The 25,361-nt window shown below is 49.6% G+C and overlaps 2 protein-coding genes across 2 annotated transcripts in view; both read right to left on the bottom strand.

Annotated features, from left to right (window-relative positions):
* Positions 1-12,035: 12,035 nt before the first annotated feature.
* Positions 12,036-19,302, bottom strand: RSAD1 (radical S-adenosyl methionine domain containing 1). The gene is made up of 9 exons (XM_012662914.1): positions 19,093-19,302; positions 18,573-18,706; positions 18,252-18,456; positions 15,579-15,944; positions 15,317-15,380; positions 14,741-14,888; positions 14,470-14,524; positions 13,686-13,789; positions 12,036-13,530 (listed from the first exon to the last, which is right to left on the bottom strand). Exons 1-9 carry the CDS (start codon positions 19,225-19,227, stop codon positions 13,413-13,415), a joined length of 1,329 nt encoding a protein of 442 aa, XP_012518368.1. The 5' UTR covers positions 19,228-19,302; the 3' UTR covers positions 12,036-13,412.
* A 2,411-nt stretch (positions 19,303-21,713) lies between these two features.
* Positions 21,714-25,361, bottom strand: part of ACSF2 (acyl-CoA synthetase family member 2) — a 37,103-nt gene continuing 33,455 nt past the window's right edge. Inside the window, exons 11-16 of the mRNA XM_012662560.1 lie at positions 24,877-24,984; positions 23,466-23,617; positions 22,582-22,723; positions 22,374-22,484; positions 22,113-22,181; positions 21,714-21,828 (exon numbers count right to left, since the gene is read on the bottom strand). Coding sequence (XP_012518014.1) covers positions 21,778-21,828; positions 22,113-22,181; positions 22,374-22,484; positions 22,582-22,723; positions 23,466-23,617; positions 24,877-24,984 — 633 coding nt within the window. The 3' untranslated portion in view covers positions 21,714-21,777. The remainder of the gene's footprint in view (positions 21,829-22,112; positions 22,182-22,373; positions 22,485-22,581; positions 22,724-23,465; positions 23,618-24,876; positions 24,985-25,361) is intronic.

Here is a 25,361-nt window from a genome sequence, read left to right as displayed (position 1 = left end):
TAGAGCAGGGGTCCGGAGCAAGGGGGGTTTAGGGGTAAAATGTGTGTTTGCTTCCCAACTTTGCCCTTGCCTGGGCTGTCCTCTTTAGAGTGGGGACAATGCCTGTCTCACAGGGTTGCTGTCACCCTCTATGGTTTCATCCTGTTTTCTTATTCACAGAATCCTTATCACATGCACTTCTGTGGGGTCTGTCTGTGCCCACTAAAGCACAAGCTCCAGGGCAGCAGAAGCCTTGTCCATCAGATTCATGGCTGTGTCCTCGGTTCCTGGGTGGCAGCGGCTGGCCCATGTAGGCTGTTCCAACAGATGGGGTGGGGGAAGCCTGCAGCAGCGTCAGTGGGCTCGTGGTAGCTGCCTTCCAGTACCTGTGGGGCAGGGAGACAGCTGGCTTCTCCCACGTGATAGCACCCAGGGGCAAAACCACAAACCACAGTGACACGTTCCTGGGAGAATTGCTATAAGAAGATTTTTCTAAGAATCAGAGCTCCCTCCTGAGCACACGGGAGTCCCAGCACTGGTCCAGTCGGCCTGGGCTGCTGCGGGGGGGGGGGACATGCCCAAGAAGACTGGACACTGAGTTCTGGGACTCTGTGCTGACGTCCACCAAAAGGAAGCTTCTCTGCTCTCACCCCTCCCTCTTCGTCCTGGTCAGAAGGCCACTTGCTGAGGGCAGATTCAGGGCTGAGGGAGCTGGCTCACCTTGGTAGCCTGGTTCTAGATTGTGGGGGTAGCTGAGAAATTGTCCTGACCCACCATCCAGAATACATTGGAGCATGGCCAGGAACTGAGAGGGAAGTGTGCCAAATTAAAATACCCAGGCCTGAGCCTCTTTCTAGTTGTGTCATCCAGCACGACGCCTCCCCTCTGAGTTTTATCTATCCCCCTTTCGAAGGACTCACTACCGCCTTCTTCTACTTGCCAGGATCAATGCAAGGAGAGAAAAAAATGATGTGTGTAGAAGTACTCTGAAAACTGTATAGATGAAAGGGATTGTAGTTAAGGCCCAGGACACTCAAGTCCACTAAACGTTTTTTCCCTGAGTGTGGTAAGCAGAATAATGGCTTCCCCAGAGATGTCCACATCCTAATCGCCAGAAGCTGTACATATGTTACCCTACAAGGCAAGAAGGACTCTGCAGAGGTGATTAAGGATTTGGAGATTTTGAGATTATCCTGGATCATCCAGTGAGCCCCATGTAATCACAAGGGTCACTAAAAGAGGGGGGCAGAAGGGTCAGAGTCAGAGAGGGAGACGGGGTGACAGATGCAGAGGTCACAGTGCTGTGGCCCTCAGCCAAGAAATGCAGCAGCCTTTAGAAGCTGGAAAAAGCAAGGAACGGATTCTTTCCTAAAGCCTATGGAGGAACACAGCTCTGCTGACATCTGGATTTTAGCCATTTCACACTTCGGACCTCCAGGGCTGTAAGATAATAAATTTGTGTTATTTTAAGCTGCTAAATTCGTGGTCATTTGCTACGGCAGCAAGAGGAAGCTAATATAGACAGGGTTATAGAAACATTGTTTCCAATCTGATTCTCTAATTCTCTTTTTCAGTGTACCTTCTCAGTCAATGAAAGCTTCAGTTCTTACCAAGTCAGCTCACAGCTCGCAGCGCCCATGGTGTCATTAAGTAGGTCACTGCATATCCGTCTCGAGCTCCATTTTAGCAGAGCATGCCACAATCAACACACAAGGGTTCAAATCCCAGCTCAGTAATTTTCTAGTGGAATGACCTTGGGCTAAGTCACTTAACCTCTCTGAGTCTCTTTGCCTCCCATGGCAAAAACGGGGGGACAGGATATGAGAATTAAATATGAGTCCCTCAAAAACTTTGCTTTCACAGAAATAGAGTCATGTCTAGGGTTGCCAGATAAAATGCACAATATCCAGTTAAATTTTAATTTCAGATGAAACAAATAATTTTTAGTGTAAGTATGTCCCATGCAATATTTGCGACATACTTTAAAAACACATTCATTGTTTACCTGAAATTCAAATGCAACTGGTGGCTCTATTTTTATTTGCTAAATCTTGCAACTTTAGTCTCGTCCCGGGTCATATGGCTTATCGGCAACCGAGCTAAGCGTCAGTCTCAGGCCTTTCAACCCCCAGGTCAATGAGTATCCTACTCTATCACAGGCCTGACCTTGAGTAGATTCTCTGAGCCACATGGCAGCCGTGGACTCAATCTGGTTGAGACTTCAAAAACAAATGCAATTTAAACCTTGAAAACCCATTGCATATGTCAAAAATATCCAAAGTGATCATAAAAGTCAAATTTAAAAACACACGAATACATGCTTATGTATATATGTATACATGATATGTATGTATGTAAAATCAAGACTGAGTATGAAAATAAATGAAAGAAGAAACTACATGCAAATAAATGCTTTAACATATATTAAGTATGTGAATTCAGTCTCTAACAGTGATGTTCCTTTTAGGATTATTTTTTCCTTCTGCCTGATCTGGACCAACCCACAGATCCAAAGGCATTTATAAAATACATGGCAACCAACTGTGCTGAAGGCTTATGATGGCCTGAGTAGCCTTCTAAGCACCTTATGTTACCAACTTTTTTTTATTTTATTTTTTAATTTCTTTTTTAGAGACAGATACCTTTTTTTTTTTTTTTTAAGAGATGAGGTCTCACTCTGTTACCCAGGCTGGATGGAGTACAGTGGCTGGATCGTAGCTCACTACAGCCTCAAACTCCTGGGCTCAAGTCACCTGTTTCAGCCTCCCGAGTAGCTAGGACTATAGGTGCTCACCATCGGGCCTGACTAATTTTTTTTATTTTTTGTAGTGACAGGTTCTCACTATGTTGCCCAGGCTGGTCTTGAATTCCTGGGTTCAAGCCATCCTCCTGCCTCAGCCATCTGAGTAGCTAGGACTACAGGCGTGCACCACCACGCCCAGCTGGGTTTTTTAAATTTTTTGTTGTTTGTAGAGATGGAGTCTTGCTACGTTACCCAGGCTGGTCTCAAACTCCTGGCCTCAAGCGATCCTCCCACTTTACAGATAAGGCAAATGAGGCATAGAAAAGCTAAGGGCCTGGCCCAGGATTAAGCAGCTAACGGGCGGGCGGCAGAGCTGGGATCTGAACACAGCACTCATACTCCGGGTCCCTAGAGGGAATCATTCGCGGCTCCCGCGCTCCCAAACTGGGGTGCATGAATAGGAGCTTTAATTTGTCCTGGGAACTTCAAACCTTGCTCGAGATTAGGATTCCCAGCTTGATGGCTTTCATAGCTCGTTTTTTTACTGTTTATGGATTAATCTGACAGGTCCATGCTTCGTGGGTCTGGGAAGATGGACTTTTCCACAGCAACTTCCTCAGTGATCCAAGGCAGCCTCCCTGAGCTGAAGCCCTGCCCACCTTGCCCCTCCTTAGCACTGCCAAGGCCCTCAGAAAGGGGTTCTGGCCTCGGGCTGGGGGTCTTTATTACAATAAGAAAGCTCAGCCAACCATGTGAGGCCTGTGTACGCTGGTCAGGTCCAAGGGCAGGGGAAGCCCCAGGGTGAGTCAGGGACAGCAGGAACAGAGGTGAGGAGGCCCTAGGTCCGGGGAGGGGTGTAGGGGAGACTTAACACAGAATGAGGGCAAAGGGAAGGCACACTCTGGGGTGTCCCAGGATCAGGGGTCTGGGAGGCAGGTGGGGGTGGTCACCACCTGGATTGATCAGCCACCTGAGGAATGGGGCTGTTCCTGCCTGACCTGTTACGGGAAGGCAAGGAGTCACATACTGCGGGTGCCCTGCCCGGAGGCTGCCAGTCAGCCCCATGGTACACACCCTCCCAGCCACCTAGGAGGTGACAAGTTCTACACTGAGCCAAGGGAAAATTTTCCAGGAGCCCAAGGCTCCCTACTGACAAGTTTTGGCATCGCAGGGAAATGACAGGTCCCTCTCAGTTTTGTCAGGCACGAGGAATTCCTGGTTGGGACCCGAGTTCCCTAGAGCCAGCATGCCCAGGGCATTGTGAGGGAGTTAAGAACATGCCACCCAAAAATCTGGCACTCTGCTATATTGACTATTTTGAGTTAAAAGCACTTGAAAAATAGCAGATGTGAGAAGATCACACGGACCTTCCTTCTGCTTCTTAAACTCAATAGATGAAATTCCCATGTGAAAGACGATCTCCCTGCACCAGAGGAAAGTATTATTCTTAACATCAGGAACAGGAAGTTAGGCCAGGTGCGGTGGCTCACACCTGTAATCCTAGCACTTTGGGAGGCCGAGGTGGGATGATGGCTTGAGGCCAGGAGTTCAAGACCAACCTGAGCAAGAATGAGACCCCCTGTCTCTACAAAAAATAGAAAACTTAGCTGGGCGTGGTGGTGCATACCTGTAGTCCCAGCTACTAGGGAGGCCAAGGCAGGAGGATCGCTTGAGCCCAGGAGTTTGAGGTTGCTGTGAGCTAGGCTGACGGCACGGCACTCTAGCCCAGGCAACAGAGTGAGACCCTATCTCAAAAAAATAAATGAAACAAAAAGTTAGCTGGGCATGGAGAATCACTTGCGCCCAGGAATTTGAGACTGTGGTGAGCCATGACCGCACCTTGAATACTCACTGCACTCCAGCTTGGGCAACATAGTGAGACCCCCGTCTCTAAAAAATATATATATATATATAAATATATATGTATATATAGAGAGAGTTGAAATTTCCAGAAAATTCACTTCCAAAAAAGTAAAAAAATCTATGAAAGATAAAAAAGATAGCATACTGGAAGCTCTATTTGCAGCATATAAGACAAAGAGTTGCTATTCTTGTAACATCTATCTATTTATCATGTATCTGTCTATCATCTATCTAGACAGTCCACCCACCTTGATCAGGAAATTCTCAAGGCTAAATAAGCAAGGAGCTTAAATGTGCACACAACAAATAATTAGGAAACAAGTATTTAATGGAGAATGTTTAATCTGGTTGGTAAGCCTTTAAAATGTAAATTAAAACAAGGTACCATTTACATGTTTGGTTATTATTATTTTTTTTCTTGAGACAGGGTCTCTCTCTGTTGCCCAGGCTAGAGTGCAGTGGCATCATCGTAGCTCACTGCAACTTCAAATTGCTGGGCTCAAGCGATCCTCCTGTCTCAGCCTCCTGAGTAGCTGGGACTACTCAGACATGAGCCACTGTGCCCAGACTATTTTTAAACTATATTATATATATATATATACACATATTGTCAAAGTCAAAATAAAAATGTAGAGATGACTCTCTAAGTTTAGCATTTTATTTGGGAAGTAAGAATTACAATTTGGAGCATACATACAGTCCAGTGGTCTTTGGTAAGTCTGAAGAACAAAGAGAAGTCTGGAGGTTTTATAAAAAGGAGAAATGTGGCCGGGCGCTGTGGCTCACACCTGTAATCCTAGCACTCCGGGAGGCCGAGGCAAGCTCAAGATTGCTTGAGCTCAGGAGTTTGAGACCAGCTTGAGCAAGAGCAAGACTCTGTCTCTACTAAAAATAGAAAAATTTGCCGCGTGTGATTACCTGTGTAAAGAAACAACAGAAATAACGAGTTACAAAAAAAAAAAAAACTACACTGCTCAACCTCGCTTGTGAATAAGAGTGGCCAACTAGAAGCTGATATTATGGGGCAGGAGGACTGTAGGGAAAGCTCTTTAGAGGGAGCTGATATCTGGGAAAAAGCACACTGTTGCTCCTCCAGCCTTTCTCCTTGTTGCCTGGAACGTAGGCATGATGGCTGGAGCTCCAGGAACGATATTAGTCCATGTGGAGAGATTAAAACTGAGAATGCAGAGCATAAAGTTAGAAGCCTGGGTTCTTCATGACCACTGAGCATGAATGAGTCCACCATGCTAGCCCTGAAACACTATGTCCAGACCTCTTCTACGTAAAGAAAAATAAATCCCTATCTTGTCCAAGCCTATGTTATTTTGGTTTTCTGTTATATGGAATTGAACCTAAAATTAACTGATACACACACCAAACCTCTGTGGAAGGGAAAAGGGGACTTTCACACTTTAGTTACTATGCGATGGTATCACTCACATTTACCATTTTTATCTTTTACAATAAGAATGTATTCACGTATTTTTCCTATAAGCATCTCTTTGGGAGCCCCAGAGGACTTGGCTTGAGTGCCAGCCCCACTACTCCCTAGCTATGTGACCTTGCGCAGTCAATTAATTTCTCTGAGCCCGTTTCCTCGTTTGTAAAACGGGCATGATGATGATAGAACTTATCTCATTGGGTTCTCGTGGAGCTTAAATAAGCTAATGCAGATAAAATTCTTGGCACAGTACCCGGCTTACAGCTATTACTGTACTACATTATGCTACCTTCTAGGCACTGATGGTGGCAGAACCAATTAGAAAAACCTGGGCCATGTTGTTGAGTAAAAAAACAGGTTGCGAAACTGGCACGTGAGTATGATCCCTTTTGTGAAAAATTATTTTAATGTCTACATCTACATGCATATTTATGCATCAAGAGATGTCTCGTGGGATGGTTGTCCAAATGCTAGTAGTGGTAATTTCTGGGTAGTAGGATCTTTGCTTTCTTCTATATGGTTGAAAAAGAGCGTGTATTATTTTTTGAGCAGGAAGATAAAAAAAAGAAAACCTTTTGGGAAAACAATGCAATAATTCATGCCAAGAATCATCAAAGCATTCATACCCTCTGACCTAGCCGTCTCACTTTTGGAAATTGACCCGAGGAAATAATTTAAATAAAGGAAGAAGCTATATCCATAAAAACATGCACTACAGCATTATTTATAATAGGGGAAATCGAGTAACCACATAAGTGGCTTACATTAGGATAATGATCATTAAATTATTCACTCATTGGAACACTGTGCAACAATCAAAATAAGATGATGACCATGTAGCAATGTGGAAAACTGCTTATGACAATGAGAAGAGAAAATTTTGCAGAATGCAAAATTAGATCTGCGCCAGGGTCACAACGGAACAAAGGGAATGCAGGCAAACGAAAACAACTTAATTTGTTGGGGCCACTGATTGTGGGAGATTCTTTTTTCTTTTTCACCTGGAATTCTGCCTAATGTTTCTATTATGTTGTTTGTTTAATAACAATAATTGGCTTTAAAAATTCCCTCAGGGAAGAGAAGGGGCAGCCGGGAGAGGAAGAGAGAAGGGAAATTTGGGATTCTATCAGGAGAGAGGTCTGGGTAAGAGAAATTCAGAGGTAATTTACAAGCCAGGGAGAAACAGCTCTAGCTCAATCTTCCACCTGGGTGGTCCCAGAGGTTGCATCCCCTTTGCTCTCAGACTTGGCAGTGATCAGACGACCAAAAGACTCGCCAAAGTTAGAGAGGCGGTATGTTAGCTGATGATAAAGCTAGGGTCAAGAATTCTTTTCAGGTTGGAATCATCTGGAAAAATTGACCATGCTTGCTATTGATGAGATCGCAGAGAAATGAGCACTAACAAGCTGGCAAGAGGGTGAACTGGGCAGGCTTCCTGGAGGGTAGGTTGGCACTGTGAATCCAAACAGAGGATGTGTATATCCTCAGTGTCAGCAATTCCATCTCTTGAGATTTATCCTAAACCCAAGGAAATGATCAAACCAGCGCATAAAAATATTTACATAAGATGTTCATCACAGAGTTTAACAATAACCAAAAATTAAACCTTTAGTTTCATTAAAAAAATAGGAAAACTAAATTTTTTGGCATAACCATGTAGTGATACACTACAGAGGCCACACTAAAAAATAGGATATAGAGGTAAATTTGATGCCCACCACATATTAGATAAAACAAGAAGGCTCTTTGGAGCAAGACATATATTATCCCATCTTTGATCTAAATACACGCATCGCATATCATAATTGCTGCTAAAATACACACCGGAATCTTAACAATGGTGAATCTTTGAATGGTAGAATTATAAATTGAAATCAGTCACTTTAGTCTCAATTATGGTGCAGTAACAACCCGAAAATCTGGTTTACAAGTGCAAATGATAATTTCTCTCTACTGCTCACATATATTGTTGTTGACTGCTTCCCATGCACACCTACTTTACTCTGGGACCCAGGCACACAAAACAGTCCCCATGTGAGTGCTGCAGGTCACCACGACAGAGGAACAAACTGGTGGACCACCCACTGGCTCTTACAACCAGTGCTGGGCAAGTCTCATGGCCCTTCCCAGGCTCAACAAGGCAGGGATACATAGGTCCTCAGGGAGGGGTAGCAAACATTTTGAACAATAATACAATCTGCCACGTAAGTTATTTCATCCTATTATTCAAAGTTCTTTTCTTTGTGGAATGGGGTGGGAGGGGAATGCAGTTCTATCCCAGGAAGGGGATGGTCTCCCAGAGATGGGGCCTGGGTAACACAGGTTCTCATTGTTAGAACTTCTCAAGGAGGAAAGACAGAGACAGAGTCCCAGCTACCCAGCATCTGGCAGCTTCAAGCCTGAGGCAGAGCGGCCAGAAAGAGGTCAGGATTTTGCCTAATTTAAGAGGCAGGCCAATTGACCTGGACCTGCAATAAGTAAAAAACGATGATGAAGGCCGGATACCGTGGCTCACACCTGTAATTCTAGCACTCTGGGAGGCCAAGGTGGGGGGATTGCTTGAGGCCAGGAGTTCGAGACCAGCCTGAGCAAGAGTGAGACCCCATCTCTACTAAAAATAGAAAAAATTAGCCAGGGGTGGTGTGCGTGCCTGTAGTCCCAGCTACTCGGGAGGCTGAGGCAGGAGGATCACTTGAGCCCAGGAGTCTGAGGGTGCAGTGAGCAATGATGATACCACTGCACTCTACCTGGGGTGACAGAGCGAGACTCTGTCTCGAAAAGTTCTGGATGTCCAAAAGTGTTATAGCAGGTCTGCTGCTTACTACTTAATAGCTGTGGTCCCCAACCCCTGGGCCACAGACCAGTAACCGGTGTGTTCCATGGCCTGTTAGGAACTGGGTGGCACCGCAGGAGGTGAATGGTGGGTGAGTGGGTGAAGCTTCATCTGTGTTTACAGCCACTCCCATCGCCCGCATCACCGCATAAGCTCCGCCTCCTGTCAGATCAGCGGCTGCGTTAGATTCTCATAGGAGCTGGAACCCTACTGTAAATTGCGCATGCGAGGGATCTAGGTTGCACACTGCTTATGAGAATCTTATGCCTGATGATCTGAGGTGGAGCTGAGGCGGTGATGCTAGCGCTGGGGAGCGGCTGCAAATACAGATTATCATTAGCAGAGAGGTTTGACTGCACAATAAATGTAATGTGCCGGAATCATCCTGAAACCATCCCTCCCCCTCACCCCCAGTCCATGGAAAAATTGCCTTCCATGAAACCCGTCCCCAGTGCCAAAAGGGTTGGGGACCATTGACTTATAGGACTTGAGTCAAGAGAAACTCTGTAAATGTCCCCATCTGTAAAATGGAAATTAAAATAGCTGCCCTAGGCCAGGGTGGTGGTGCATGCCTATAGTCCCAACTACTCAGGAGGCTGAGGCAGGAAGGATCGTTTGAGGCCACGAATTCAAGACCACCCTGGGCAACATAGTGAGACCCTATTTCTAAAAAATTTTTAGAAATTAAAAATATTTAGAAAAATAGCTGTCCTGCCTACTTCGCACTACTCCAGGGGTGGGGTTCAATTGTAGGGTTTTAAAATGATTCATGTTTCCAGCATATAGAAGGTTTGGTCCCTCAAGCTGTAACCACAGACTCACATGTACTACTTGTCCCCAACTTTGCTCACCACCTCATCACCAAATTGGGTTGTTCACCCCTTTTACTTGCTATGTAGGACAGGGGAAAGATGACAGGCAAAGTCCCAAAGAGGAGGAAGAGAAACTCTTTGGTGGAAGAGTCATGGAAGGGCTGGGATATGGAGGGAAGGACCACGCACCCACTTTGTAGTGTCTGGAAGTAGCCATGTCCCTTCTTTCCTCCTGTCCCCAGCCTCTCAGGACGGAAGAGGGGAGATGACAGTAATCATGGGTTCCCAAATGGGACTGAGCTATGCAGGAAGCACTGAAAAACCAGATTCCTGGGCTCCACCTCCAGGACACTCTGATTCACCTGGTGAGGGTGGGACCAGGCTAAGTCACAGAAGGTGATCTGTGACACCCCCACTTAGCCCTGGCTCCCATCCAGCTGCTCTGCACAAAGCCTCGTGAGGTGGCCCGGCAGGGTGGCCCAGGACATCTCAGGTGGCACGAGCCCTGGCAGCCGGGAGAAACCTGAGTGGGCCCAGGTTATCTGATGGTGCACCTGCCTCAGCCCTGTGCTCACTTCTTGGATGTCAAGATCAGGGAAGGCTCAGGAAGAGGTTTCCCTAAACGGCACAGGTCACCCAGCAAGCTGCCCCAGGGCCACGATTTCCAGGGCACCAGGGGCAAAGGAGGTGATAAGAAAATTGTGTTCCCCCGTCCTGCTCTCAACCCCTCCGAACTAAAAGTGCTCCAGGTTCCCACAGCCTGCCTGCACCTGCACGCCTTGACTGACAAGCCTGGAATTGATCTCTGTACACATCTATCAACACGGCAATGAGTTCCTCGAGGGCTGGGACAGGTCTTACTCCTGTGTGCCTGGCGCAGCGCCTGGCACACCATTCGTGCTTGCTGAATATTTCATGAATAAAGGAGAGGTAGTAAAACTTACCATGTTACCACAGGGTCAAAGAAGGACTGATATTCACACCCACTGGGCACATGGGAAACGCACGTGCTCATATCTGAGAAGTGGGGGGAGGACCCCACCTTTGTCACCGAGCCAGAGGCTGAGCTTAGCATGCCTCGATCTGCAGCAGTACTAGATTACTTTGGCATCACGGCACCCAGGGACATAAGGTATGAAAGTTATGGAGCCTCTTCCCAGGAAAATGCCCTCCTCTCTCTCTTATTCTTTCTTTTTCTCACACACACACACACACACACACACACACACACACACACACACTTTCCAGGTTAAGAGTATCAGCCCTTCAAAAAACAGGCTGGCTCTCTGGGAGGCCGAGGCAGGCGGATTGTTTGAGCTCAGGAGTTCAAAACCAGCCTGAGCAAGAGCGAGACCTCGTCTCTACTAAAAATAGAAAGAAATTAATCGGACAACTAAAAATATATAGAAAAAATTAGCCAGGCATGGTGGTGCATGCCTGTAGTCCCAGCTACTCGGGAGGCTGAGGCAGGAGGATCGCTTGAGCCCAGGAGTTTGAGGTTGCTGTGAGCTAGGCTGACACCACGGCACTCACTCTAGCCCGGGCAACAGAAGTGAGACTCTGTCTCAAAAAAAAAACAGGAATAAATGATAAATGCCAGGTAATGAATGTAGAAGGAATGATAGAATCAGAAATGAACATTTTTGCAGCCTTCCCCAGCCCCCATTTAAGAATTGATTTGGGCAAGGATCATCAGTGGATGCCAACACCACTGGGCAAATGACCGTCAGGGAGTAGGACATTTTCCTGGTCTCAAGGCATCACACCAGATGATAATCCGCTTAATTTCAAGGAAAAAATATCCTTGTACAATGGAGAGACTGGGCACCCACCACCTTAATCAAGTGATCAAAATCAGCCATTATTGATAGTGGGCTGACATGGCATTATGTCCCTTGAGGTACACAACGTCTACATAGGATTCTTGCAAAAAATATTTAACCTGATCCAATCATTGGGAAACTATCAGACACACCCAAAATGTTCAGAGAAGTGGCCTTGACTCTGAAAAATTCAGTGCCATTGTTTCAAAACAAACAAAAAGGAAGGGGGCTGTTTTAAAAGAGACTAAACAGACATAATAGCCAAAAATAAAGCACAAAACTTTATTGGAAGTCCCCCTCCCTCCCAATGAGTCAAAGAGCTTTAAGATGTTTTGAAGACATTTGGGGAAATTTTAAAACGAACTGAGTATGATTGCATTATATTAACGTTCTTAGGCTGTAAACAGTATTGTGGCTATATAGGAGCATACTTTTTTCTAGGAGATGCTTAATGTCTAAAACTTTCAAATCATTCAGAAAAAAAAAATGTATACACATCCATCTCTCTAATCTATCTAAAGATGAAGTAATTGTGGCCAAAATGAACAAATGATGAATCTATAGGATGACCAAAAAGTCTGGAACATGGTTATCTTATTTTTTTATAGCTGGAAGATGTCCTTGATGATATTATGAATGTCTGCCTATTTCCAGGCTTTCCAGAAACACTGCAGAGGAAGGATATATGGTTTACATTGAACTATTCTTTCATCTTTTGTATAGGTTTGAAATCTTTCAAAATAAAATATAAGGAGTGGGGGAAGGAATCTCAGTCCTGGACTAAGCTTCTAGTCCCCAAATCAGAATCCCACACATGGGGAAGGAGCCGGGACAAAGGAGGGGCCAGAGTAAAGGCAGGCTCCAGATGGGTTTATTAGGCTATTTGAATAGAACCATGGAAATATTTCTGTAGGTAAAAGACAAAAGAGAATCACAAATGCTCTGGGTCTTCCCACCTTCACTCTCTTGATGGAAAGGCTACAGGAGAGGGAGGGACATGGGGGAGTGGATCAGGAGAGACTGTGGCTCCTGCCACCTGAAACATTCCCTGGCTGGCAGAGGAGAAAGGGCAAGCCTTGCTCTGACCTTTCCCACTGTTCTCAGAGTCCAGCAAGCCACCGCGCTGGAGACATGCATGGGTCCGCCAGCATACGCCAGTCCTTCTATGCTCTCTCCTGTATTGCAGGGGCTGGAAACCTGAAAACTATATTCCTTAGTCTCCTGCCAGCCAGGATTTGCTTTAGAGTCCACTAATGAGAGGCACTTGTAGAAACCATTACTCCTTCTCCAACAGTGGCAGACAGTAAGCACGAGGTTTTGTAGTGTCTTCTGGGCATTTTCCTATAAATCATCTGCTTTTATGCTGCTGGCTGCTGAGACCATCAGCAGGAGTTTCCTGTGCCTCCTGCAACATTCTGATTTCCCGACACAGGGTGGTGGCTTTCTCCGGTTTTCATTTCTCCACCCCTTTCAATGGTTTTGTAAATACTTCATTCCTATATTAAATCCCTTCCTGCTTAAAATACCTAGAGGGGATATGGTTTTCCTAACTCAAGCAGCTTTCTCAGGACCTCACTCCAGAGTGAGGAAGGCTTCTCTTCTGGAGGTCATTCTCTGTAGGGAGATTTCCAAACACGGTTCACTCTTTGGTACCAAGAAGGCAAAAGAAGCTGATGTGGGCAGTGAGTAATTCTCAGCCATGGAACACGTGCTGGTCTGCGAGTCCTGAGATGCTGAATGGGATGCCAGTTCCAGACCAGAAATGTCCTCCCATCCACCTCCCTGTGGCCACTCTCATGGATGCCAGGGCCGGGCAGTGACCACACAGAGCAGAGATGGGACCGGACAGCAGAGATGTCTGCAGTACCGGCTCAGCCTGAGCCCACCTGGTAATACCTTGGGATTCAGGAACATCTGATCATCCTCCTGGCACAAGAGAGGGGGTTCTCTGCTGCCAGGCCTCTTGGAGTTGAGGCAGAAGGGTCAGCAACAGAGAGTCTAGCACAGGCAGACCCTCCCAGGAACACCGGAGACCTCTGGAAAACCAAGAGGCCTGGGTGTGACCACTTCATCTTACCAATTTCAGGTGCATCCCCCACCAGTGCTTCTCAGTTCTCCTGGGTCTGTGGATCTGTAGTTGGGGCTACCTGGAACACCTAAGCCCTCCTCTGCCCACTGCCCCCCAACACACCTGTGATCCAGCAGCAGTAGGCCCCGCTCCAGCAGCTCCTTCACCTCCTTGCTTGCTCCAAACACATCCCACAGGGTCAGCTGGGGATCAAATCGCTGCCAGTGCTAGGGAAACCAGAAGGTTCAGAAGTGGGAGCTGGCTGGCTTACTCTGGGACACGGGGCTGGGGTGCAGTGAGGAGTCGGGAGGGTCCAGTCCAGCACTGGGATCTCAGCAGCTGAGGCTCACGAACAGCAGAACCAGGCCAAAGGGCCAGCAGGGAGGTGGGCACCTTCACTCCCATCCCACATTCAGGCTGAAGCCCAGCTCCCTGCTAAGCCAGGCCTTCCTACTCTTCCCCCTCTCCCCATCCCCCAGGCCAGCCCCAGCCAGGGCTTTATGGCCCTGATTTCATCGGGAGCAGCTCTGAGTTTGATCGATCATTATCTCTTGTGTTTCCTATGTGAGGTTTTCAGTGCTGCTTAAAAACATCTGGAAACCTGTTATCTAGTTTACTCCTTCACACAGCTGAGAACACTGGGGTTCAGAGAGGCAAAAGGATTTGTGCCCAAGGTTGCAGTAGACCCGGGACTAGAACCTGTGTCTCTGCAGCCCTAGGCTAGAGTTCTTACCTATGTACCACATTGCCCACTGCTGGTGCCCAGCAGGCCTTGGCTGGACCTAGGCCCCACCTCCAGCCCCCAACTTCAGAAGAATGGGAGGGTGTGTGCATGTGTGTGTAGGAGAGAGAGATTGATTCTGCAAGACTTAGGAGGGAACGCGTGCAAGAACCCCTAACCCCGTACCTGGTGAGTGATCCCCACATCAGTGCGCAGGCCCATGGCCAAAACTTCCTCCAGCCTGAAAGAAAAATCCCCAAGGGGTCTTGGAGAGGAGACCTGTGCCTCTCCTGTTCTTCAGGCCCTATGCTGGGACATCTTTATAAGGGGTAATGGGGCAGTATGTGGCAGGGCAGGAGGTGGGGCAAGGTGGGAAATAAAGATGTGCACATGGCGCAAGCGGTTCTGGGGGTGTGGGGGACCCTGGGTGAAGAGCCCTGTGCCCATGGGTACTCACATCTCCAGCCTGCCCAGGGGGATGCACTTCCGGGTACCATGACCAAACAGCATCACCTCCTTCATCCAGTTGTCAGGCTCCAGTGTCTGGATTCGAGCCTCCCGGGTGTGGCCCCCGGCCCCCTGGGGTACAAATCGTCCATGGGCTCCTGACAACATCAACAACCAGCCCTGCATTAATGGCAGCTAACACGGTGCACTTACCAGATTTAAACCGGTGGTTCTCAAAGTGCAGTCCCTGGACCAGCTGCATCTAATGTGCTAGAAACGTAAATCCTTGGGCCCTACTCCAGCCCCTCCAATCAGAAATTCTGGACGTGGGGCCCAGCACTTTGGATTTTAACAAGCCTTCCAGGGGATTTCGATACCTGCTAAAGTTTGAGAACCACAGTGCCAGGCACTGTGTCAAGCACCTTAAAATACAGCTTCAATAGTTCTACAAAGTTGGTATTATTTTTTGCAGCATTTCGCATATGAGGAACTAGAGGCTTGGAGAGGTCAAATAAGTGGCCCAAGTTCACTCAGCCCTGACATTCCTCTCCTGAATCATCCCTTCCTTAGTTCTCAGGGGACTCACCAGGCCCAACGCCAAGATACTGACCGCACTGCCAGTAAGTCCAATTGTGGGTGCTGAGCGCCCCCTGTGGGGAGGGAGGAAACGGTGCAGAGTGAAGAGGGTGGGACAATTCCGCTCAAGTGAAGGGCACCTGGTTAGAGCGTCCCACCAACTCAGGCCTGAGAGCACCCAGCAGGAAGCCTTGTCTTTCGAGGGCCACCATTCCCTGGTCACACCTCAGTCTGCCCATTCTCCAAGTCCAGCCATCAGCCCCAGGACTCACATTCCGGGCAAAGTTGGAGACCTCATACTGGCGGAAGCCAGCCTCGCGAAGGACTTCTCGACCCCCCTGGTACATCTCAGAGGCGAGCTCCGGGTCGGGGGCAGGAAGGGTGCCTTGCTGCACCTGCGCGAAGAGTGCGGTGCCCCGCTCCAGGGACAGCTGGTAGAGGGAGACGTGGTCGTCACAGTGGCGCAGGAGTTCCTGCAGCTGCCCAAGCCACGGCCCCACCTGCTGTGCCGGCAGCCCCAGCATCAAATCCACGGACACGCGCCCCGGAAAGAGGCGCCGCGCCGCTGCCAGAGTCTGCAGAGCGTCGCCGGCCGAGTGTGTCCGCCCCAGCAGTCGGAGCTCTGTGTCGTCTAGGGACTGGAGAGAGAGGGTCAGGTGTAAGCACACTGGCTGGCTCAGAGCCAGATGGGAACACTCCGCTTTACCGGAGGAGACACAGATACAGGGAACACAGCACAGGGCCGGCAGCTGGAAGGTGGAAGGGCGACAGTCAAGCCAGTACCAAGAGCTGCTAATCACTGGAGGGTCACTAAATGCCAAGCATTTTTACACTGTGTCTAATTGAATCCTTATAACCCTCCAATATGAGCTCCATCTTACAGGTGACAAAACGGAGGTTCAGAGGAGTTAAGTAACTTGCCCAAGGCCACACTGTTGCAAAGTTAGACCCCAAATTTAGGACTGACTCCAAAGCCAACAGTCTTTTTTTACTTTACTTTTTATTTTGAAATTATTCAAACCTAAAGAAAAGTTGGAGGAAAAGCACAATAAACACCTTCATTTACATTCACCAACATTTGCCCATATTTACTTTGTCTCTCTCTAAATATTATTGTTATAATGTTAAATTATTTCAGAGTAAGTTATAGACCGGAACTGCCCAAAAGAACTTTCTGCGATGAGGGAAATGTTCTATATCGGTCCTGTCCAGTATGGTAGGTACTAGCCACATGTGGCTATTTAAATTCAAGTTAATTAAACTTAAATAACCACATTTCAAGTGCTCACTGGCATGTGGCTAGTAGCTATGTATTGAATGGCACAGTTATAGATATTACAAACTCTTTATTCCCTAAATACTGAAGTGTGTATTTCCTAAGAACAAGACATTCTCTTACATAACCACAATCCAATTATAGAATTCAGGAAATTTAACATTGATACAATGCCATTATCTAATACATAGTCATATTCAAATTTGGCCAACTGGCCCAATAATGTCTACTGTAGCAATCTCCCCCTTCTACCCCATCAGGGCCCACACATGGCATTCAGCTGTCTCTTTTAATCTACTTTAGATTCTCAGCCTTTCATGTCATTGACATTTTTGAAGAATACAGGCCAGTTGTTTTTTTAAAATGAATAAGGTCTAGAGATCGGCTGTACAACACTGCTTATAGTTAACAATATTGTCCATGTAAAACTTCAAGAGGGTAGAGCTCATGCTTTCTGTTATTATCACAAAAAAATTTTTTTTTTTTTTTTTTTTTGAGACAGAGTCTCACTCTTTTGCCCAGGCTGGAGTGAGTGCCGTGGCGTCAGCCTAGTTCACAGCAACCTCAAACTCCTGGACTCAAGCGATCCTTCTGCCTCAGCCTCCCGAGTAGCTGGGACTACAGGCATGTGCCACCATGCCCGGCTAATTTTTTTCTATATATTTTTAGTTGTCCAATTAATTTCTTTCTATTTTTAGTAGAGACGGGGTCTTGCTCTTGCTCAGGCTGGTTTCGAACTCCTGAGCTCGAATGATCCGCTCGCCTCGGCCTCCCAGAGTGGCAGGATTACAGGCGTGAGCCACCGTGCCCGGGCTCAAAAAAATTTTTTTGAAAAAGTCTCTTAACATAGGCTTTCCTGACGTTTCCTCACAATCAGATTCATGATATGCATTTGGGCAAGAATATCTTAGAAATGATGTGTCCCTGTCAATATATCCCATCAGGACAAAGCCCACGACCCTAAAACCCAAAGGAAATATCAGAGGTCAACCTGAGAGGAGTAGGTTTCTCCCTCCTTAAAAACGTTCAATGGCTGCCCTATCGCTACTAGGGAAAAAAACAAACTCCTTAGTAGTGACTGGAAGCTTTTCAGCCTGATCTTTCTGCCTTGTCTCCAGCCTCTCCAGTCACAAGGAATGACTCACAGCTCCCCCCAAACATGCAAGGTTCTTCCATATCCTGTGTCTTTTCCTCCCACACCCTCTCTCCTGGTAAACTCATCCTACTCATTCAAACATCACCTCCTCCAGGAAGGTTTCTGTGATTTCATCAGACTGAGCGGCCATTCAGGCTGTACTCTGAAAGAGTTTTGTAGAGACCCCCTTTGTAGGAAGTATTTACCATGCTGCAAAGATCTGACTATATACCTGCCTCCCCATTTTCAATTGTGTAACAAATCTTTTTTGAGCACCTACTACTTTACCAGGCATATGGCAGGTGCTTGGAATACATGAAGTCATGCCTGATCCCTTCCTCATGGAGCTCATGGTCTAGGACAGCAGCAGACAATTAAGTAGTTACAAAAGTGTCACCACAGGACCTACTGTGTACTGGGCCCTGGCACCCAGAAGGAGCTCAATAAATATTTGCCCAATGAATGAAAGCGACTAAAGCGGGGACAGCACTGAAGGTCTGGGCACACTGGGATGGGGAGGGTGAGATGGGTTACCTGGAGGCCAATGGACAATCTGTTGACCCCTGCTGCCCCGAACTCTGCCAGCCTGGAGCCTGGGGCTGAAGTGGGATTAGCCTCCAGTGTGATTTCGGAGTCTGCAGGCAGGTAAGTTGCCTGTGCCACAGCCTCCAGGACAGCAGCCACGGTGTGGGGACTGGCCAGACTGGGCGTCCCCCCACCAAAGAACACAGATTCCACCCTGGAGGAAGAGGATGGAGAAGATGAGACCCGGGGAGCCCTCTGGGGTGCCTGCACCTGTCCTGTTCGCTCCCCCAAACAATTCCCAAGACCCTGCCTATAGCCCCCAGTACGGACCGTCGCACCCCGCTGAGCCGCAGCAGCGTCTGAGCCTCAGTCACCAGACACTTCCGCATGGCAGCCTCCTCCACGCCGCGGGGGATGTACTTGTTGAAGTTGCAGTAACTGCAGCGCTTCTCGCAGTAGGGCCACTGGGGGCAGGGGGTGCATTGGCGGGGTGAGGGGTGACTCTGGGCTGTCCCGGCCACTTCCAGGGCTCAGGCACACACATCCCCACCTCCATTCCGAGGTCCATCAACAGTGGCTATGGCATCTAAGCCACACAATTCCCCAAAGCAGGTCGCACTGGGATTACTATGAGGAAATAGGCTCAGAAGGGAAACCACTTGGTCAAGGTCACGGAGCCAGTGAGTACCAGAGACCGAGTTTCTAGACCAAGCCATTTCCCTGCCAGGGCACCGGGTCTTATCCTAGACCTCTGGCGATGGGAAAGACGGCAGGTGGGTTCCTAGCGTGACAAACCGTCACTTAGATTTTGGACCGCCACGGCTGCACCCCGCGGGCCCGCCCCACTCACGTGCACGTAAAGCGCCGCGCGCTGGCTCGCGGGCTCAGAACGTGGGGGTCCTCCCGTGCCCTCCACGCGGCGGCGCCGCTGGGCCACTCTGGCCGCCGCCGCCCAGCCGCGGGCCCGGGCTTGGGGGACAGCCATGGCGCCCAACGCGGCGCGGGGCAGGGGTCTGAGCCAGAGACGCGCCCAGGACGCACCGGTCTGTGCAGTGCGGAGCCCAGCGGGCCGCCCCGGCGGAAGGAAGCGGGGCTGCGTGACCACGCGCCGCGTCCGGCGACGCGCAGAGAGGGCCTGGGGCCGCGGGTCTCTGGCGCCACCTGCCGGGCACCGATGCACCCACCTCCGCAGGCTATCGGTCCTTTCCCGAGGACGTGGGGCGGGTGCCGGCCTTTTGGCTGTGCCAGAGCGAGTTCCCTGACTCATTCAGGAGCTCTTAGTTCGTTCAGTCCGTTCCTTCACATTTTATGTGCCTGGCTCAGAGCTGGGCGCTGGGGACATCTGGGTGCATAAGATCAGGTTGCAGGCTGACAGGAGAGAGGCAAACCAACCAGCCAGGACAGGCAACACTGTTACTAATAATTCAGTGCGCGCGGGACACCAGGCCAGTGTGCTGAGTGCCGCAAGTCTGTGATGAGAGTGTGTGAGTCAGTGCAGGGCAAGAGGGCACTTGGGCTGGATCTTGAAGGAGCAGAAAATCCCAGGGGAAATTGGCTTGGCCAGGAGAGTAGTAGCCTGAGGGGTCAGTCCAACTCGGGTACCTGGCCGTGTACATGCTGGGGTAGAGTCAGCGATGGTGTATGTAGGAGAGACAGGGTGCCGGTGAAGGGCTGGGAAAGAAGGCTCCTGAAGAAGTGTCCCACGAAGTGGAAAGATCATGGACAATATAGGACTTATCCCAGTGGCCTGGGACCAACCCATTTCTCAACCTCCCACCCTCCCCGCTTCCATCTTGTAGCGCTCAAGAATAACTATAGGAAGTGTTGGGAATGCATCATCCTGAGATAGGAACTGACTGGCCAGAACAGCCAGGCTCTGGTCCAGTCCCCTCTAGAAAGAGGATGAACTTCAGTGCTTTAGCCCAACTGTCATGGGGCCCCAGGGTATAAAACCCAGGGTGGGCTGATTTTTGGGGTCCCTCCGCTGCAGTGCAAGTGGGGTATACACAGATGAGACTCCACCTGCCTCAGTAGCTCTCCTGAGCCTTGGTGGGGGGTGGGTGGCGGGGGGGGGGTGAACTAACTGTAAGCAATTAACCTGTTGCATGTACCCTGTGTGTGGGTGGTCTGCCTCACCAGACTCAGACAAGTTGGTAACCAGTGCACAGTGAAACCACTTCACAGACAGCTGGGTTCTAATCCCAGCTGTGTGACCTTGAGCATGACACTGAACCTCCCTGAGTTTCAGTTGCATCATTTGTGAAGTGGGGCCAATGCTTACTTGACAGGGTTGGTGGAAAGATTTTGAGAGATAATGTATGTGAAAGCACCTAGCAGAGGGCCTGGCTCTTAGAGGACCTAAACCTATCTTCGTCTCTTAAAAACTAAAGAGGCGGCAGCCACTGCAGTGGGCAGGCATGCTGGAAGGTAAGGGTGGAGGCAGGAGGAAATTTTCTGGCCCTGCAAACTGGAGACCTATGCACCGTTTGGAACCCAGCTGTTTTTTTTTTTAATTTAATTTAATTTTTTTTTTTGAGACAGAGTCTCACTCTGTTGCCCGGGCTAGAGTGCCATGGCGTCAGCCTAGCTCACTGCAACCTCAAACTCCTGGGCTCAAGCGATCCTACTGCCTCAGCCTCCCGAGTAGCTGGGACTACAGCATGTGCCACCATGCCCGGCTAATTTTTTCTATATATTTTTAGTTGTCCAGCTAATTTCTATTTTTGGTAGAGACGGGGGTCTCGCTCTTGCTCAGGCTGGTCTCGTCGAACTCCTGAGCTCAAGCAATCCTCCCGCCTCGGCCTCCCAGAGTGCTAGGATTACAGGCGTGAGCCACTGCGCCTGATGGAACCCAGCTGTTTTTATTTCTTGGGTCAGGCTACAACCTGCTTCACCTGGCCCTGCCCATCCAGGAAGCCCCAGGTTCGTCGAACAAAAAATAAATAAATAAATAAATGAAAAATAAAAATTGGGTTGGTGGAGGGGGCCTGAGGAACAGGGGCATGAGGGGTGTTAGTTAAAGGGTATGGGGTTTCTTTCTGAGCTGATGATAATGTTTAAAATTGACTATGCTGATGGTCGCACCTATCTGTGACTATACTAAAAACCACTGAATTGTCCACTTTAAATGGGTTAGGATGGTATTTGAATTATATCTCAATCAAGGTGTTAGAAAAAAAGAATACTTCTTGCTGGGCTAATCTGGCAACAATGTGAGAAAGAATTAAATGAGTATAGCCTAAAAATTTTAAATTGGGTTGTTATCTCAAAGGGATACCAAGGGTGGGCAGTCAATTATGTAGATAACGCGTATGGAAGTGCTCTGCATCATCGTTGACAAGGAACCAGAGGTCCGAAAGTGCTAGTTTCCCTTCGTTCTCTTCCCTTCTCCATCCCATAGTAGCTGCCAAGACAGCACACCAGCAAGAGACCAAAGAAAACAGAGACGCTCTTTATGCCAAATCACAAAGACAGACAAGGGGAGTGGGGGGAGGGGCAGGAGGAGGGCCTGGGAGGACCCCTTCTCCCCCTTTATTCACAGATTTAAATGTTGTTCCATCTGCTCTCGAAGTTTGAACTTCTGGACCTAGAGGAAAGACAAAGGTATGAGAGTTAGGCTTGGGGCCCCTGCTAGGGTGACAGCTGTCTTGGTTTGCCTGGGACTGAGAAGTTTCCCAGGCTATTAGTGCTAAAACCAGGGAAGTCTGGGGAAAACCGGGATGGGGTGACTCAGTCTCCCTACCGCCAGCCTCTCCACGGACTCTCTTGCCCATTGCTGAGGGAGGCGTAGGTGGGGCCACCTGGCCTTTTCTGCATCTGGTCTCCAGACCCCAGGCCTGCCCCGCCCCTCCTAGTCCCCTCCTTACGCACCTTTCCTGAGACGGTGAGGGGGTAGTTTGTGACAAACACCACGTAGCGGGGAATCTTGAAGTGTGCGATCTGCAGGGCAAAGGGAGGTAAGGTGTGAGGCTGAGGGCAAGGTCACAGGGTCAGGGGGAGGGGATCAAGGGCTCGCCTGGCCAGGGAATCGGGTTCATCAAGGGCAGAGCAACCACCCCCGCTTGCTGGCTGGCAGGGGGAGGTGGGTGAAGAACTGAGCAGCGTCAGCGTTGGGCGGGCTGAGGCTCCCACCTTCCCTTTGCAAAAAGCTTTGATCTCCTCAGCCGTGGTCTTCTCCCCATTCTTCAGCCGAATGCAGGCACAAATTTCCTCCCCCATCCGGCTGTCCTTCACTCCCACCACCTTCCAGGGACAGAGACAAATATCAGACATCCCCATCTTCACACATGTTTCCTGCTCCTGGGGTCTTACCTGGGCTCGCCTGGGTTTAGCGCCTCACCTGCGCTTCCTGCACCTGCGGGTGTGTGTGAAAGAAGTCCTCCAGCTCTGCGGGGTAGATGTTCTCACCGCCCCGGATGATCATATCCTTGGAGCGGCCCACGATCTTGCAGAAGCCCTGCTCATCCATGGTGGCGATGTCTCTGTAAGGGAAGCCCGGGAATGGCCTCTTGTCTCTGCCCCGTCTGCTCACTCACTCCCTTGCTCACACATCAAGCATTTATCAAGCACCTACTATGTGTCTTCCACTGCTCTAGATGCTGGGAGACACGGCAGGAACAAGACACAGTCCCTGGAATTTACAGTCTAGTGGGGGAGGCAGACAAAAAGAAACCAACACCTATAACATTTTCTCTCTCTCAATATATCTGCACATATGCTTTTCATGGCTGGCTTAGTTTTCATCACTTGGGTCTCAGCTCACATGTTTCCAGAAGCCTTCTCTGACCACCCCTCCCCACCACAGCTACTTTGTCTCCTACAACCTGATTTTATTTTCTTTGTGGTGCTTATCGATGTTGGAAATTATGTCTTCCTTCACCAGACATGTGGGACGTGGACGCTTTCCAGGGACCACCAGCGTGGAGAACAGTGTCGGCACATAGTGGATATGTAGTAAGAATTTGCTGAGCTAACAAACGAGTGACTGACTCTGGGCTCAGACCGTGAACACCGGTGTGGCGCGCCGTCCCAGTCGCTTTCCTCCATACTGCGTAGGATTATCCCCATCGTCGTAGGATTATCCGCATCATACACATTTTGGAAATTAAGTCTCCAGGATGCGAGCAGCCATTTTGACACCCATGTCCTCCCTGTGCTAGTTTAACGTCCCCAGCTCAACCTCAGGACCCCCAGCCTCCCCTCCGCCCTGCCCTGCCCTCTCACCCTGTCCAGTACCACTTGTCCTGATCAACTACTTCCTCCGTCTTCTGAGGCTCGCCCCAGTAGCCCAGCATGACGCAGTACCCTCGGATGCACAGCTCCCCAGGAGTGTTCAGCGCTGCTAGCGTCCCCGCCTCCGTGCTCACGATCCGGGCCTGAGACAAGCCAGCTTCAGCTTGGGGCCTCCCACACCCTTGCTTCCGGATAGGTGGCCCTTGGGAATGGGGGAGAGCTTTGCCTTCCCTCCCCCCAATACTGAGGCCCCTGGCTCTGCCTATCCCAGTCCAGGGAAGAGAAACAAAGGCTAGAGTAGACCCATCACCAGTCGGAGAACAGTTGAGGCCCAGGCCGGGGGTGCTGAGGAAATGAAGTGTGCAGGGAACTGCCGTAGAAAAAGATGCCTGTGGAGGGCAAGGCCGGCTAAAGAATTATAAGCTGTGCCAGAAGAGAAGGGAGTCTCCTCTTACTTCCCATTAAGCAGCAAATAAAGAAGCCAAAGAAGGTGGCGTGGCAGCATCATGTGAACAGGAGAAGCATCGTCTGAAAGCCTAGTAGAGAAATGAGCTATAGGAGCTGTAGCCACCATGCCAAGGAAAGCTGAGCCTCTGTGTGTCTCAGTGTCTGCATCTGTGAAATAAGTAGAATTATGCCTGGCCCTGTTTGCCTTCCAGGGGGGCATCCCAGTGAGAGTGCCGATGAGGATGGTGGACACCTGGGAGGGGGCTCACATCCCTGCTGGCTCGCTCTGTGCAGGACTGCTCCAGGGGACTGGGCAGGGCAGATCCCCACCAGGATAGAGGTCAGTCCCAGGGGAAGCAGCCTACTTGGGCACATGGGCAGTGATCCCACAGGGGCAAGGGTACAAGGGGGCAGGGGAAACCAGGTGCCGGCTGGCATAAACCACCAGTGTTGGAGCAGGAAAGGGGTGATGACTGGGAATTTGAGATTGAGATGTGCTCTGGCGCAGCCTTTGAGGGGCAAGGGACCCCCAAACGGACAGACTGCTTGGGAAATGAAGTGTTTACGCCTAGCTAAAAGAGGAACTCTGCTAAAGTGAGAGGCAGGGGGGCCTTTGAGGGAAGAAGAGTTGTGTAGGAAAAATCTCTGTGCTCTGGCTCCTCTTTGAGGCAGCTGTGGCTGCCCGAAACAGACAGTGGGCTTGGCAAAAACACACCTCAGACAGGAAGGGAGGCTGCAGAGAAGTTCAGCTGGCAGCTGCTCATGGCCGCTGTTTCAGCTCTTCTCCTTTCATGCTGCAGCCCGCAGAGAAAGCAGGGGCCAGGCCCCTGCTGCTGGGAGGCTCTCAGCATCCTGCCTGTCCAGATCTCTAACTGAAAGCAGCAGATGTCCCAGGTGGGTGTGCCCCAGTTGAGTGCTGGGAGGTGGGACCCGGGGGTCTTGGTCAGGGACTCACCTCCGTGTGAGGCATAATTCTGCCCACACTTTCTGACTTCTGCTCCACGGTGTCATCAGGGAAGTTCATGAAGGTCACAGGACTGTTCTCTGTGGTTCCGTAAGCAACCTAGAGGGTCCAGAAAGGGTGTTAGGTGGGACCTCGGCGACTGCAGAGGGATGGGGTGAGCTCCCCTGGGGGAATGGGAAGGAACTCATAAGAGATAGGGGAAAGTGGAGGGCAGCTGGATGGTGGGGCAGAGACATCACTGGCAGGGCTCAGGGTCACAAGGCAGAGGCGCTGGGACGGTGAGCAGACTAGATCTCTGCAGGGGGCCCAGATCTGAAGTAAAATCGAGAGCAGGGGAGCCATTCTCTGCTAGCTCAGGCTCTCTCAGTGCTGTTCCCTGGAGCAGCCACATGTCTGTGCCTGTGGCTCCTGACATTACCAACATCCCAGACTTCTGCCCCACATCCCCAGGCTGCCTTAGCCCCACCTTCCTGATC

Source organism: Propithecus coquereli, unplaced genomic scaffold (genome assembly GCF_000956105.1).
Source record: "Propithecus coquereli isolate 6110/MARCELLA unplaced genomic scaffold, Pcoq_1.0 Scaffold119, whole genome shotgun sequence".
Lineage (NCBI taxonomy): Eukaryota > Metazoa > Chordata > Mammalia > Primates > Indriidae > Propithecus > Propithecus coquereli.
Note: the sequence above shows the minus strand (reverse complement) of the source record. Positions and strands in the feature narration are given on the sequence as shown.

What these genes read in the sequence shown, in the direction of transcription:
- RSAD1 (XM_012662914.1), bottom strand. Translation starts at nt 19,227, where the DNA reads ATGGCTGTCCCCCAAGCCCGGGCCCGCGGCTGGGCGGCGGCGGCCAGA. An exon ending in GATTGTCCATTGGCCTCCAG is followed by an intron (nt 15,945 to 18,251) that starts GTAACCCATCTC and finishes CTCTCTCTCCAG; the next exon opens with TCCCTAGACGACACAGAGCT. An exon ending in TCTCCAACTTTGCCCGGAAT is followed by an intron (nt 15,381 to 15,578) that starts GTGAGTCCTGGG and finishes CCCTCCCCACAG; the next exon opens with GGGGCGCTCAGCACCCACAA.